Raw genomic sequence first — 14,235 nt, forward strand, 5'->3', positions numbered from 1 at the left:
GTCAGGAAGATCTGACTTCACCGAGGGCTCGTGCCAAGTGTTCAGCACCCCCATCTCTCGGATCAGGGGGTGCATTGTGAACACCGCTGGCAAGGCAGTCCCCCTCACTATCTTGAGGGGGTCGGGAAGGCTGCCTACTTCCCATAGCAGCCCCTTAATTACCTCGTATGGGTCAGAGAGATGTTATTGTCGACCATCTTCCAACGCGCCACCTGGTGGCCCCAGGCACTCCCATTTCTTTAAGAACTTGCCATAGTTTGCTGTGGTCGACACAGTCAAAGGCCTTTGCATAGTCAATGAAGCAGATTAAGTGCGTAGATTAAGTGGGGTGAAACAGTCCTTTCTCCTTGTTTGTTACCAGTGAAAAAAATATAAAGTGTTGGTCCATTGATGGAACGTGAGAGGGGCTTTCCAAGCAAAGATAATGATTTATGCTTCAATTAAAATCAACCCGATCAAGCCAAATGCTCAATGCAGAATCCAACTGCCCCTCCGCCTGCCTCTATTTTTGAGGCTCTGTGTGTAATTTGAGGTTTTATTTGTTTGTTTATTTTCCATGCTTGATGCTGCAGATTATTATTATTATTGTCTGTTATTGTTTCTGTTGTTACCACGGTTCCATTTGTTACCCAGAGCAGCTTACAACCATTTTAAAATATTTTTTAAAGTCAAAAGAAATAATAATCAGAGGAATAGCCTGGGTCCTGAAAACACATGTTTTTCTTGTCAGAGGCCATGGGAAAGAGGGGGAGGTGCCTCTCCAGGGAGGGAATCCCCCAAGGGGGCGTCTGCCCCCAGGATGCCCTCTCTTGGGCCACCCCCACCCAAATCTCTCAGGGGGTTGAAACTACCAAGATGAGGACCAGGATGCTTGGCATGCCTGTCTATGGCATGGTAAAGCTAAAATACATAAGAGTTATTTGAATCATGTAGTTTGGAAGAATTTGTAGGGGACAAACATTAAAAACCTTCTTGAAAGGAAGGCACCACTTTGGCTCTCACCTGCTGAAGCAATATCCTTGAAAAGACGGAACATGGGCAACATATAGAGACTTATTGAACTTTTCAAAGCAAGAAAGAATAAACCTGAAGATGTTAGCTGTGCGGTGACAGACTGTTTTCACTGTTATCAACTAAACGGAATCTTTAACGTGGATAAGGAATATGGTTTCATGACTCCAAAGTTCACAATTTGAAAGGGAACTTAGAGATATTACAGAAAAAATAATAATTTGTAGAATGTATAAATTATTGTTGGAGTGGGAAACAAAGGATGAATCGGTTAAATCCGCTATGATACCCTGGGCAAGAGATGTAGGACATAACATAGAATTGAGTGGGGTGTGTGTGTGTGTGTGGAAATAGGACTTAACATTCAAGGCTTGTTACACATTAAAAGAGAACTTTATTAAGATGATATATAGGTGGTACCTAGCACCAAGTAATCTAGCAAAAATGTATAGATCAGAATCAGGTCCCTGTTGGAAGCATTGAGAAATGGAAGATACATTTTATCATATGTGGTGGACATGTAAATAAGCCAAAGATTTATGGGAGGTGATATATAATTAAATGAAATAAATGTTTAAAAAGACCTTTATTAAAAGTCCAGAACCATTTTATTAAGAATACTAGGAACAGATGTTCCCACAGATCAAAAGAATCTGTTTCTCTACATACAGTAAGTATGGCAGCCAGAATGCCATATGCTCCAAAATAGAAAGAGGGAACAATACTAACCAGAGGAGGAATAGCAGATGAAATTGATGGAATATGTAGATTAACAAATAGAATAAGGGAACAGGACGATGGAGTTTTTAAAGAAGAGTGGGAATTTTGCATAGAATATCTGAGGAATCACGGCAAACAGGTCAAAATGTCAACAGAGTGAAAGTAAATTCAGCAGTTTAAAATATATGAAGATACAGTGGTACCTCCATTTAAGAACAGCCTTGTTTACGAACTATTCGGTATACGAACTCCGCAAAACCAGAGGTAGTTTTCCGGTTTGCGAACTTTACCTCGGTCTAAGAACGGAAGCTGAACGGTGGAAGGGCACAGGTGGTGGGAGGCCTCATTAGAGAAAGCGCACCTTGTTTTAAGAACGGTTTTGGTTTAAGAACGGACTTCCGGAACGAATTAAGTTCGCAAACCGAGGTACCACTGTATAGTGAAGGGGGGGGGGATAAAATATAAGGAGCAATCAGAACATGCAGTTGTAATGGATATTTAAACAGAACTATGGAAGAGGGGAAGTCAGTGATTATTATTGGATGGTTATATGGATTGGAATGTGTAAACATTGTAATTGAATATGTATACAATTTTTTATTTTTCAGAAAAGAGCCTACCAAGAGGTTCTTTTGGCCAACCGTCACACTCAGGAGGGTCTGTAGGAAAGGAGGTGCCTCTCCAGATATTTGGGGTCCAAAGTGAAGCACTCATATGAGCACCTTGCACTGGGCTCGGAAATGAATGGCAGCCAGTTCAGCTTTTTAAAACAGAAATTAAATGTGCTCTCAGGGGTTGTAATGAGAGGGATTCCATGAGCAGGTGTATGTCAGCTCCCTTCCTTCACTGACAGGAAATGAAAGCAGGCACAGAGAGAGAACAGATAAGCCTGGAATTCAGAGGGGAGGGAGAAGAAGCAGGGAGCAGCAGTCCCTTGATCTCTGGACACAGAGAAAAAAACGAAAGAGAGAGCCAGAGGGACAGAAGGCAACTTGCCAGTTCTGATAGTGATTCAGACTTGGAGGAAGTAAGGGGGGTGGAATCGCCCCAAACTCACAGGTTGGCCAGGAAAGAGAGAAAGAAACGGTGGGGGCTTCCTTGTTGGGGAAGGAAGAGGAGGGGCCCAGTCCGGGCAACTCCATCCTCCAGCGAGGACTGAAATTGCTGAGCTCCAACTGGGGCTTGTGATGGACTAATAAATATGAAGTAAATGGCCAGTGTCATGGTGTGTGTGTGTGTGTGTGTGTGTGTGTGTGAGAGAGAGAGAGAGAGAGAGAGAGAGAGACAGCAAGCCTGACAGGGTAGACCCATGGAGGCCACCTTGAGCTCCTTGGAGAAAATATGGGATAGAAATGCTGTTTATAAAGAAAGGGGACCCAGCCAATAATCTGGCCACCACATTTTGCTCCAGTTTTCTTCAAGGGCAGTTCCACATAGAGGACATTGCAATAACCCCATGTCATCCTGAGCATGGAATACCCTCGCCACATCATCTCTGTCCCAAGGGGACTGTGGCTGGCAAAGTAGCCGGAGCTGGAAATGGTCCCTTACAATCCCAGTAGGAATGTGAGCCCTCCTTGACTCACTTTTTAGTGCTTTCCTTTGGCCCCCAGGGGGTGGCTAGATAGGTAAGAAAAAGGGATCCCACCCCAGTAGTCTGCCTTGAGAACTGTGCAGATTCCAGGTGCTAGGAAATGAGACAGAAGCAGGAAGGAAATGGGTCCTGAAGTGGGGATGGGACAGAGAGCAACGTTTGAGGATCCCAGGGATGGTTGGTATCCGTCTTGTCTCAGGAGACAATGGGACAGCGTGCCTTTGGGGGCGAGATCAAACTGCGCCAGCTGTGGCTCCAGAGGCTATAGCCTAATGTCAAAATTACACTTGTAGAAATGACTCACATGTCAGTCACAGTTCTGACTTCATTCTTTGACTGAAAACACTGAAAAGCAGGAGCAACCAGGCAGATTCATTCAACAGAAAATCCCATTGATTCCTCACATTTTGCATGGTACGTTCCTTCTAGAAGGCCTAGATCAGACACCCCCAAATTTGGCCCTCCAGATGTTTTGGGACTACACTTCCCACCATCCCTAACCACTGGTCCTGCTAGCTAGGGATGATGGGTGTTGTAGTCCCAAAACATCTGGAGGGGATGTCTGGCCTAGATGCTGGCTTCTCCTTTTCCGTTTTGGAAAAAGAAAGTCCAGAGTCGGGGCTATGTTTCAGTCCAGCCCTGGTTCCCAGCAAGATTCACCCACAATTTCTCAGGAAACCTTTTTATTCTCTTGATTGTGTATCTGTTTGATAACAGAAAAATATTTGCTTTGTAGGATTTGCAAACGCCTCAATTTAGGACAGACGGAACTGGGCAGAAGAACAAGGGATTTCTTCCGACCTCTTGGAAGCTTCCCGAGAGCCCAGATGGATGAGCAAGACTCAGCTGGCCCTGAAGCAGGAAGAGGCCATGCCATCAAAACTGGGAGCAGTGGGGGATTCTGGGAAAGCTCCATGCAGAAGATCCTGGGTGAGGAGGACACCCTCAGCACAGATATGCAGAGAAAAAAATTAAGGCAAATTAGCTCCCAGGAGGCCAAAGGACCCCGAGAGCTTTGCAGCCAACTCCACCACATTGCCTGTTGGTGGCTGAACCCAGAAAAGCATACGAAAGCTGAGATGCTGGACCTGGTGATCTTGGAGCAGTTCCTGGCTGTCCTTCCACTGGAGATGGAGAGCTGGGTGAGGGAATGCGGAGCAGAGACCAGTTCCCAGGCGGTGGCCCTGGCCGAAGGATTCCTCCTGAGTCAGGCAGAGGAGAGAAAGCAGGCAGAGCAGCAGGTGAGAGAGACTGTCCTCTGGATATTCCCAGGGGTCACTTAACAGGAGGGAGAGTATCCCAAAATTCTCTCTTAATCCCCCAATATTTTTTGGAAAGCCTCCACGGAATGATATCTGATATCCCTAAAGGTTTTGCCTCTCCCGTTCTTTTTCTTATCTTTCTCTCCATTCTCTGTTTTCAATCCCTGTTGTTCTTTCAGGAAACGATTATTTTTGCAGAAATGGGCCTGGATTCCTGTGAGGCAGAGAGGACTCCGTTGGTCACGAGAGAGAGGCCACTGGGTAAGGAGGAAGGAATTTTTTTCTCCATTTGGTCACATTCTGTGGATTTGGAAACTAATACGTCGTGGGTTATTTTCATCTTTTAGGGAGGACACCTGGGTCCCAGATCTCAAATGAGGGACATGTATTTTTAAATACAAATGTTAAAAGGCACTTAGTAGGTGAGACTTTTTCTAAGGCCCATCTGTAGTTAGAGGTGCACTGCTTCACCTTGAAGAAAAGCATGTGCTAATGGCCTGCCACGTACCTTTGTCTCTCACAGGTGACAGAACGATGCTGCCAAGACCTCTTCTTCCATCTTTGCATGGCAAAGGAGAAACATCAGCTCTGGAACCAGATCAGGTAGGGAGAAGGAGCATTGCGCGCAAAGAGGCTATGAGATGGGGCAGCCAGGCAGAAAACACCAGAGCAATGTTTAGTAGATAATCTCTATGTTGTCTAAGAAGAGGACCTTTCCCTTTTTATTTTAGGGTCCGGTGTACTTTGAAGATGTAGCTGTTCATTTCACAGATGAGGAATGGGCGTTGCTGGATCCTGACCAGAGAGCTCTGCATAAGGAAGTCATGGAGGAGAATCATGAGATCATGGACTCTCTCAGTAAGGCTGCCTTTTGGATTACAATCTCTCTTTTGAAATTCAGTGTGGATCTCTATGAGATGAACCTCAAGTATTTTAATGGAGCTAAACAACAACACCCACAGCACCTGGGGTTCTGACAGCCTCACAGTGAACTGTGACTGGAGAGTTAGCTACTGTTTTGTCTGTGAATATTCTTCCTCCAGTTTTGCTTTTAAAAATCATGATCTGGCTGGTCTGAACTGCTTAGGTTTTGAAATTCAGGCTTTAGAGACGTTTGGGAAGTTGAAGTAGCTTCTGTTAGTTTTTGATTCACCAAAGAGATGACTGATGTTGGAATCTTAGAGTCCTTGGGGCAAGACCTACTGAGAAGTGTTGCTGTGATCGTGTACCCTGACACTTCTGAGCGGCCTGTTTCTTCCCATAAAGAGTTAACTTCACTTACTCCGTGTGATTTATTGCTGCCCCACTCCTGACACTCAGGTTCCCATAAATATGTTCATTAATGACTGTCAGCAAAAGCAGTGAAGCTTGTAGTAAGACCTTACATTTAATTCCCTTCAGTTCTTCCTCTGTCCCAAGGATTAATTAGCATTGCTCAATAATTGAGGGCTGCCTTTCTTCCTAAAGCTGTGATCTGTTTCTCTCTTTGTTACAGATGGTGATGTTTCGGAAATGAAGAACAAGGCTGACCATGACAAAGTCTACACAGTGGAGAAGCGATATACCTATTTGGAGTGTATAGAGAGCTTAAGTCAGAGCTCTCATTCCACTCCCCTCCAAAGAAATATCTTTAGGAAGAAATCCTATCAGTGCTTGGAATGTGGGAAGAGCTTCAGTCGGAAGGATAGTCTCACTCTTCATCTAAGAATTCATACGCAGGAGAAACCATATCAGTGCTTGGAATGTGGAAGGAGCTTCAGTCAGAGCACAGGTCTCAGGTCCCATCAAAGAATTCATACAGGAGAGAAACCATTTCAGTGCATGGAATGTGGAAAGAGGTTCAGTCAGAGGGTCCATCTCACATCTCATCAAACATCTCATACGGCAGAAAAGGCATTTCACTGTTTGGAATGTGGAAAGAGCTTCACCCGGAAGGAAAATCTGACTTTCCATCAAAGAATTCATACAGGGGAAAAACCGTATAAGTGCTTGGAATGTGGAAGGAGCTTCAGTTGGAAGACTAGTCTGACTTTACATCAAAGAACTCATACAGGGGAGAAACCATATCAGTGCTTGGAATGTGGAAAGAGCTTCACTCAGAAGGAAATTCTCACTTCTCATCAAAGAACTCATAAAGGGGAGAAACCGTATCAATGCTTGGAATGTGGAAAAAGCTTCAGTCGGAAATCTTATCTCAGTTCCCATCAAATAACTCACAGTGAGGAGAAACCATATAAGTGCTTGGAATGTGGAAAGAGCTTCACTCAGAGTGTCAACCTTAAAGCGCATCAAATAATTCATACAGGGGAGACGCCATTTCAGTGTTTGGAATGTGGGAAGAGCTTCACCAAGAAATTAAATCTCACTTTCCATCACAGAATTCATACAGGGGAGAAGCCATTTCAGTGCTTGGAATGTGGGAAGAGATTCAGTCAAAGAGCGGGTCTCATGTCCCATCAAAGAATCCATACAGGTGAGAAGCCATTTCATTGCTTGGAATGTGGAAAGAGCTTTAGTCACAGTGCTAGCCTTAAGAACCATCAAAGAGTTCATACAGGAGAGAAGCCATTTCAGTGCATGGAATGTGGAAGGAGCTTCACCATTAAATTATCTCTCACTTCCCATAAAAAAATTCATACAGGGGAGAAGCCATTTCAGTGCTTGGAATGTGGAAAGAGCTTCAGTCGGAACTCACATCTCAGTTCCCATAAAAGAACTCACAGCAAGGAGAAACCTTATTCGTGCATGGAATGTGGTAAGAGCTTTACCCAGAAGGGAAGTCTCACTTCCCATGAAAGAACTCATACAGGGGAGAAACCGTATCAGTGCTTTGAATGTAAAAAAAGGTTCAGTCATAGCGCCAAGCTCTTAGTCCATCAAAGAATTCACATAGGGGACAAATGATACCAGTTCTCGGAATGTGGAAAAAGCTTCAGTCAGAGTGCCGTTCTTTAGGCGCATCAAAGAATACATACAGGGATTTAAAAAAGAATGTGGGAAAAGCTTCACCCATAAAGTAACTCTCACTTCCCATCAAAGAATTCACACATGGGACATAGCATATCAGTTCTCAAAATGTGACAAGAGTTTCACCAAGAAGGAAAGTCTCACTTCCCATCGAAGAATTCATAAAGGGGAGAAACTGTATCAGTGCTTTGAATGTGGAAAAAGGTTCAGTCATAGTGCCACCCTCACAGTCCACCAAATGATTCTTAAAGGGAGAAACCACATCAGTGCTTTGAATGTGGAAGGAGCTTCAGTCAGAGAAATGTCAATATTACCTGGACGGTGGGAACGTATTTTAGAATCTATTGGACTCCACATAGAGGTCTGTATAAAAAGGATTTGCTAAGGTTGCATTATGCTGGAGACGTGGTAAGGACAATGTCTCCCTGATACATTGGTTTATAGTCTCTTGGGCTTGCCATTCAGAAGGCTGGTGGTTCAAATCCACTTGACAGCGGTGAGCTCCCATTGCTCTGTCCCAGCTTCTGCCAACCTAGCTGTTTGAAAGCATACTAGCGCAAGCAGATAAAGAGGTACCTCTGTGGTGGTAAGGTTTCTATGTGCTCTGGCTTCCGTCATGGTGTTCCGTTGCTCCAGAAGCAGTTCAGTCATTCTGGCCACAAGACCCAGAAAAGCTGACTGCAGACAAAAGCCAGCTCCCTCGGCCTGAGGCGAGATGATTGCCACACCCCATAGTTGTCTTTGACTGGACAACTGTCCAGGGATCCTTTACCTTTACCTTTTTATATACTTACAGTACTAGGTTTTGGGAGAAAATGCTGGTTTGTATAATTATGGCCGATCAGAAGAAACTAAAATTTGCAGCAGAGAATATTTTTTGAACTAGATGCCTACTATATGCAAGTTAATGGGAGAACAAAAATGGTAGCTAAGTGACTGATATTGATGAACTGGAAGAACAAAGACATGATCTCCTTTAATCAGCGGATTAATAATATGATAGCACTTGCAATTTATGGACAGACTGCTTACAGACGTAGACTCTGCTTGTAAATATGACAATATTTGGAACAAATTAATACAAAATGTAGTAGGCTAAAGATGTTTACATTAGTATTATGATAATAATATCATATTTATGGGTTAGGATATACATATAAGCCCCCCCCCCCTTTTAAAAAACAACAACATACAAGTTGTCTCAGGGGTGGCCTGGAATCACCAATGGATGTGGCTCGTTATTTGCTAACCTTAGGCTCCGCCCCTTGACTCCACCTCGACAGTTAAAGCCTGTGCCTCCTCTAGGACAGTTGTCCCCAAAGTGAGCAACACCCCCCCCGAAGGGTTTTGTTCCTGGGGGGCACTAAGAGGCAAAAGGGTGGCAGTGTACACAACTCCCAGACTTTGAAAAGCTGATACCACTTGATCAAGTTCATTGGTTTTGTCATGAATTAATTAAACTATGTAGAGTGATACATTGGGTTACATATGCTTCAGGTTACAGACTCCGCTAACCCAGAAATAGTGTTTCAGGATAAGAACTTTGCTTCAGGATGAGAACAGAAATCGTGCTCTGGCGGCACGGAAGCAGCAGGACGCCCCATTAGCTAAAGTGGTGCTCCAGGTTAAGAACGGACCTCCGGAATGAATTAAGTACTTAACCTGAGGTACCACTGTATATTTAATTGGATTTTGAATAAATGTGCAAACGTTGCTGTTTAGAATTTTATTGTGCTTTTATCTTTCTTAGTGGGTTGGCCAACAGCTATTCTGAATAATGCTTTTATGTGGTAAGAGGGACTAGGGGTGTTGGGAGGGGGCTGCGGCCCAAAAATGTTTGGGAACCGCTATCAAGGACCTGGGACTTCAGACCCTCAGGACATCTCCCCAGGGTCTCAACCCTCTGAGGCATCTGTAGACCAGTGGATTACAGTGGCAGAGGTGTCTTCCTGGGCTTCAAAGAAGGAGGTGCAGACTCCTGAGACTCGGGCTTCACCTGGGACGGGCCACTTCCGCTTCCCCTCCCAGCTCCCCAATCTGCTCTCCCTAACTGTAAGGCTGCACGGAGCCCCAACAGCACCCCCCCCTAGATCCCCATTTTTGTACAGTACCCTCTCTTTTTAACTATCCAGTAAACTAGCTCACTCCCAGAAAAGATTCCCCTCTTTTTTGCAGCCCCTACTCTGCTTCCTTTGCCAAATTCCCCCCTCTGCCCCCTCCTATCATCCTTTACAGTCTCCCAGATCCAGAGGCAAGGGCCACGATGTCTTCCCAGCCGGTGGAAGGGGGGGGGCGTGTCAGGCAGCAGAAAAAGGCTTCTCCGCTTGCATCCATCCTTTATGCTCAGCCCCCCCCCCCAAGACTCACGCGCACATCCCCACCTGACAAAGGCCCCCTCCAAAGCATCGCAGCCAGGATCAGGCCCCCAGAAGACTGGAAAGAATGAAGGGGGTGGGACAGGCACGCTGCCTTGAAGGGGTGGGACCCCCCTACACCCACCCCCCTTCAACCCCCCCATCCTTCAACTCGCCAGGCCCGCAGCCTTGCGGGGAAGGGCGATCCGTGAACGTGGCTCAGCTGCACGTGGGATCTGGTTCCTTCTTGTCTGGTTTTGGCTACAGCCAATCAGGAGGCAAGGATGGGGATGAAAGGAGATGCAGCCCAACGGGGGGGGGGGCAGGCTTCCCCTGCCAGCTTTTTCTGGCCAAGGGAGAGACCAGCTCAGATCCCCCAAAATGCAGCATCTGGGGGGGGGGCAGCAATGCGCGGGGCTCCTCCTGCGCTCCTCCTCGGGAGGAAGAAAACGCAGAGAGAGGGGGGTGGGGGTGAGCTTGGGTTGTTTGGCTCGCCAAGGGTTAAAAGGAACTGAGCCGCATTCCTACAGAGAGGACAGAATGGGGGGGACCGGTCTTCCAGAACAAAGGCCCCTCCCTCTCTCGCAAGTCACTTCCTGCAAAGGGGGGGGGGCGGGCGGTGGGTGTTTTGTGTGTCTCCTTTGCAAGCTTCGCTGCCTGGGTGGCTCCTGCTGCAATCGGGTGAGTCTCCTCTCTCTCTCCTCCCTTTGGGGGAGAAGGGGGTCCCAGGGCTGCAGGCGGGGATGCAGGGGGGCCGTGTTCAGATCATGCCCCCCCAAGATCAGCGAGTGGAGGGTCCTGCGCCCCCTCCTTGCTCTCTGCAAAGCCAGGGGGCGGGTGATTTTGCAAGAGGTCTGCAACCCTGTTCTTCCTTTACAGCAAACTGGCTGCTAACAGATTGGGGTTGAATCCTGACAAGACAGAAGTACTGTTTTGGGGGGGACAGGCGGCGGGCTGATGTGGGGGATTCCCTGGTCCTGAATGGGGCAACTGTGTCCCTGAAGGACCAGGTGTCCAGCCTGGGAGTCATTTTGGACTCGCAGCTGTCCATGGAGGCGCAGGTCAATTCTGTGTCCAGGGCAGCTGTCTACTAGCTCCATCTGGTACGCAGGATGAGACCCTACCTGCCCGTGGGCTGTCTCGCCAGAGTGGTGCATGCTCTGGTTATCTCCCGCTTGGACTACTGCAATGGGCTCTACGTGGGGCTACCTTTGAAGGTGACCCAGAAACTACAACTAATCCAGAATGCGGCAGCTAGACTGGTGACTGGGAGCGGCCGCCGAGACCACATAACACCAGTCCTGAAAGACCTACGTTTCCGAGCACAATTCAAAGTGTTGGTGCTGAACTTTAAAGCCCTAAACGGCCTCTGTACAGTATACCTGAAGGAGCGTCTCCACCCCCATCGTTCTACACGGACACTGAGGTCCAGGACAGAGGGCCTTCTGGCGGTTCCCTCACTGCGAGAAGTGAGGTTACAGGGAACCAGGCAGAGGGCCTTCTCGGTAGTGGCGCCCTCCCTGTGGAACGCCCTCCCACCAGATGTCAAAGAGAACAACAACTACCAGACTTTTAGAAGACATCTGAAGGCAGCCCAGTTTAGGGAAGTTTTTAATGTTTGATGTATCACAGTATTTTAATATTCTTTTGGAAGCCGCCCAGAGTGGCTGGGGAAACCCAGCCAGATAGGCGGGGTACAAATAGATGATGATGATGATGATGATGATGATGATGATGATGATGATGATGATTATTATTATTATTATTATTATAGCAAAGGCTGCTCACCGCTTTGTGGGGAAACAATGGCTTTCATCCTCCCAGACTTGAGTTTGCCGCAGTAGCAGAGGAGTCTCCTGGGTGTCCAGAGCCCAGTCTCGTCCTGTTGAGTTTCAGTCAGTCAGGCTGGAGGATGCGGACTAAGTGCTGGGATCAGTCTTAGCCCCTCTTGGAGGAGGAGCAGGGAGGGGGGGCTGGCTGGGCCAGGGAGGGGTCCGGGCCTCCCTGCAGGAGTGGGTGCTCCCTTCCTGCTTGGAGGAGGCGGGGTGAATCCAGAATGTGTCCTTTTATTAAAAATGCATCTCTGGGTTATTTGTGGGGCACAGGAATTCGTTCATTCCCCCCCCCCAATATAGTCCTGCCCCCCACAAGGTCTGAGGGACGGTGGACCGGCCCCCTGCTGAAAAAGGTTGTTGACCCCTGTTTAGGCTTTACCTCCCCCCCCCCCCATGTGTAGCGGATTCACCCCGCCAACTGCTCCCCATTAAATATAGCAGACCCACCTCGTTACACCCCCCGGCCTCCCCACCCCCATGCTCCTTCTCCCCACCTCATCTGGTTCCACAGCCGCGACTTCTCCTCCGCCACCAAGAAAAGATGGATGAGGCGGTCTTGCCAGAATCCCTCCGCCTTCTGTGAGACAGAAAGGTGAATGAGAAAGGTGAATGAGAAGTCAGAGGTGGAGCTGTGCATGACGAACGAGAGATGGGCCACAGAAAAAGCCTCACGTGCCGAGGGCATTTGGACATTGGCAGCCATTTCATATTTTAGTTATGTGAAAATTGATGCACCCTGCTTTGGGCTCTTGGATCCCACCAATGACCATCAACTAATAAAGGAGTGGATTCACCCCACTAACTGCCCCCCATTAAATATAGCAAACCCACCTCATGGTATGCAAATTACACGAATTTCTGCAATTTCCCACAGGCTACCTTGTGAGGATCTTGTGAGGGGAAACTTAGTGATTTAGAGTCTTAGGAAAGAGCTGAACGAAGAAGAACAGTTTTATTTACAAAGGAAGAGGTCCATGAAACAAATTTGGGGTCAGGACGTGCATTCTTTCAAATAAAAGTTGGCTTATTACTTAAACTAAATAGAAAGATCTCGCTGTAGTACATGCACAGCTTTTCTTAAACTTCAGTTGCTAAAAGCTCTCTTGTTGCACTTCAGTTAAATGTTCAGGTTTCTAACACAGGAGGTAAAAGAATTAACTCTGTTTCTGTTCATTTACTTAGTTATGACCAGGGTTACACTTAAATACTTTTAATACAACAGACCTTCCTTCTCAGCCTAATACTTTGATTTCTGAGCGAGGGGCATTCCCCCCCCCCGTCCGCCTCTCTCTTAGCCATCCCATTCCTGAGGGATTTCCCACAGACCCAGGGGATCCCCTCAGCCCTTGTTATTCATTTGGGGATCTCCTTTTCCTAGCAGATCTCTGCCCTCCTGACTGGAAGGAGACCCTGGTTTAGTCCGTCTTCCCACAGCTCCTCCCTCTCCTGCCTCCTCAGACTCAGCCCTCCAGATTAAATCCTGCCTCCATATTCTCCCCAGACCCTCCACTGGGTCGCCTTCCTATCTAAGCTGCTGCGAGGCTCCTTCACCTCAGAAAACCCTCTCCCAATCCCCATCTCCCCTCTCAGATCAGAGCCAGTTCTCCCTCAGACAGAACCTCTCCAAATAATAATAATAATAACAATAATAATAAATTCCCCCTCTCCCCTCTCAGATCAGGCTCTGTCCAACTCTTTCCCTCCGAAAAGGCTCCTTGGATTTTCCCTCCAAAAGGGCTGGCAGCCAATCAGAGAGAGAGACAGAGAGTGGCTTCTGCCCTCTGGTGGAACCTCGGGGGCACTGCACCCCCACACTCCACTCTGGCTCCACTGTCCCTCACAGGCCATTTCCTAACATCACCACAGGGGGTCTTCTTTTCCTAGGAGATCTCTCCCCTCCTGACTGGAAGGAGACCCTGGTTTAGTCCGTCTTCCCACAGCTTCTCCCTCTCCTGCCTCCTCAGACTCAGCCCTCCAGATTAAATCCTGCCTCCATACTCTCCTCAGACCCTCCACTGGGTCGTCTTCCTGTCTAAGCTGTGCGACTCCTTCTTCTGGCTAGAGAGATTCTCCTCAGATCAGAGCCAGTTCTCCCTCAGAAAAGAGCCTCTCCAAATAATAATAATAATAATAATAATAATAATAATACCCCTCTCAGATCAGGCCCTGCCCAACTTTCTCCCTCAGAAAGGGCTTCTTGGGTTTTCCCTCCAAAAGGGCTGGCGGCCAATCAGAGAGGGAGAGGCTCCCGCCCTCTGCTGGAGCCTCGGAGGCACTGCAGCCCCCGACACTCTGCCCTGGCTCTGAGGGAAAATACCTCATGGGTTGAAGCAAAAGGAGAAAACTAGGAAGAAGAAAGGATACAGATAAACTGACCGAGTCTTCTCTTGTCATTTGTATATCACAATTAGTTTACAGGAATATCTACAACATATGGTTCATTATTAGAGGTCAGCGCCTGAGATTGAGGCAAATGCTCAAAACTGCAGATT

At 47.3% G+C, this 14,235-nt stretch overlaps 2 protein-coding genes across 7 annotated transcripts in view; both read left to right on the top strand.

Moving 5' to 3' along the window:
* Nucleotides 1–9,278, top strand: part of LOC310660841 (uncharacterized protein) — a 34,217-nt gene extending 24,939 nt beyond the window's left edge. The window contains exon 7 of the mRNA XM_083406187.1: nucleotides 6,359–9,278. Coding sequence (XP_083262313.1) covers nucleotides 6,359–7,491 — 1,133 coding nt within the window. The 3' untranslated portion in view covers nucleotides 7,492–9,278. The remainder of the gene's footprint in view (nucleotides 1–6,358) is intronic.
* LOC310660898 (uncharacterized protein) overlaps nucleotides 1–14,235 on the top strand; it is a 561,482-nt gene that overhangs the window by 37,841 nt on the left and 509,406 nt on the right. Inside the window, exon 2 of one of the 6 annotated variants that reach the window (XM_083406389.1) lies at nucleotides 14,081–14,193. The gene's annotated coding sequence lies outside the window, so the exon portion shown is untranslated. Of the gene's footprint in view, nucleotides 1–2,797; nucleotides 3,460–10,496; nucleotides 10,590–14,059; nucleotides 14,194–14,235 lie in introns of those variants that run through there. The other 5 variants (XM_083406387.1, XR_014503665.1, XM_083406386.1 and 2 more) reach the window with 5 other exon arrangements.

Source organism: Podarcis tiliguerta (assembly GCF_965153285.1).
Source record: "Podarcis tiliguerta genome assembly, chromosome: 12".
In the NCBI taxonomy this organism is placed as follows: domain Eukaryota; kingdom Metazoa; phylum Chordata; class Lepidosauria; order Squamata; family Lacertidae; genus Podarcis; species Podarcis tiliguerta.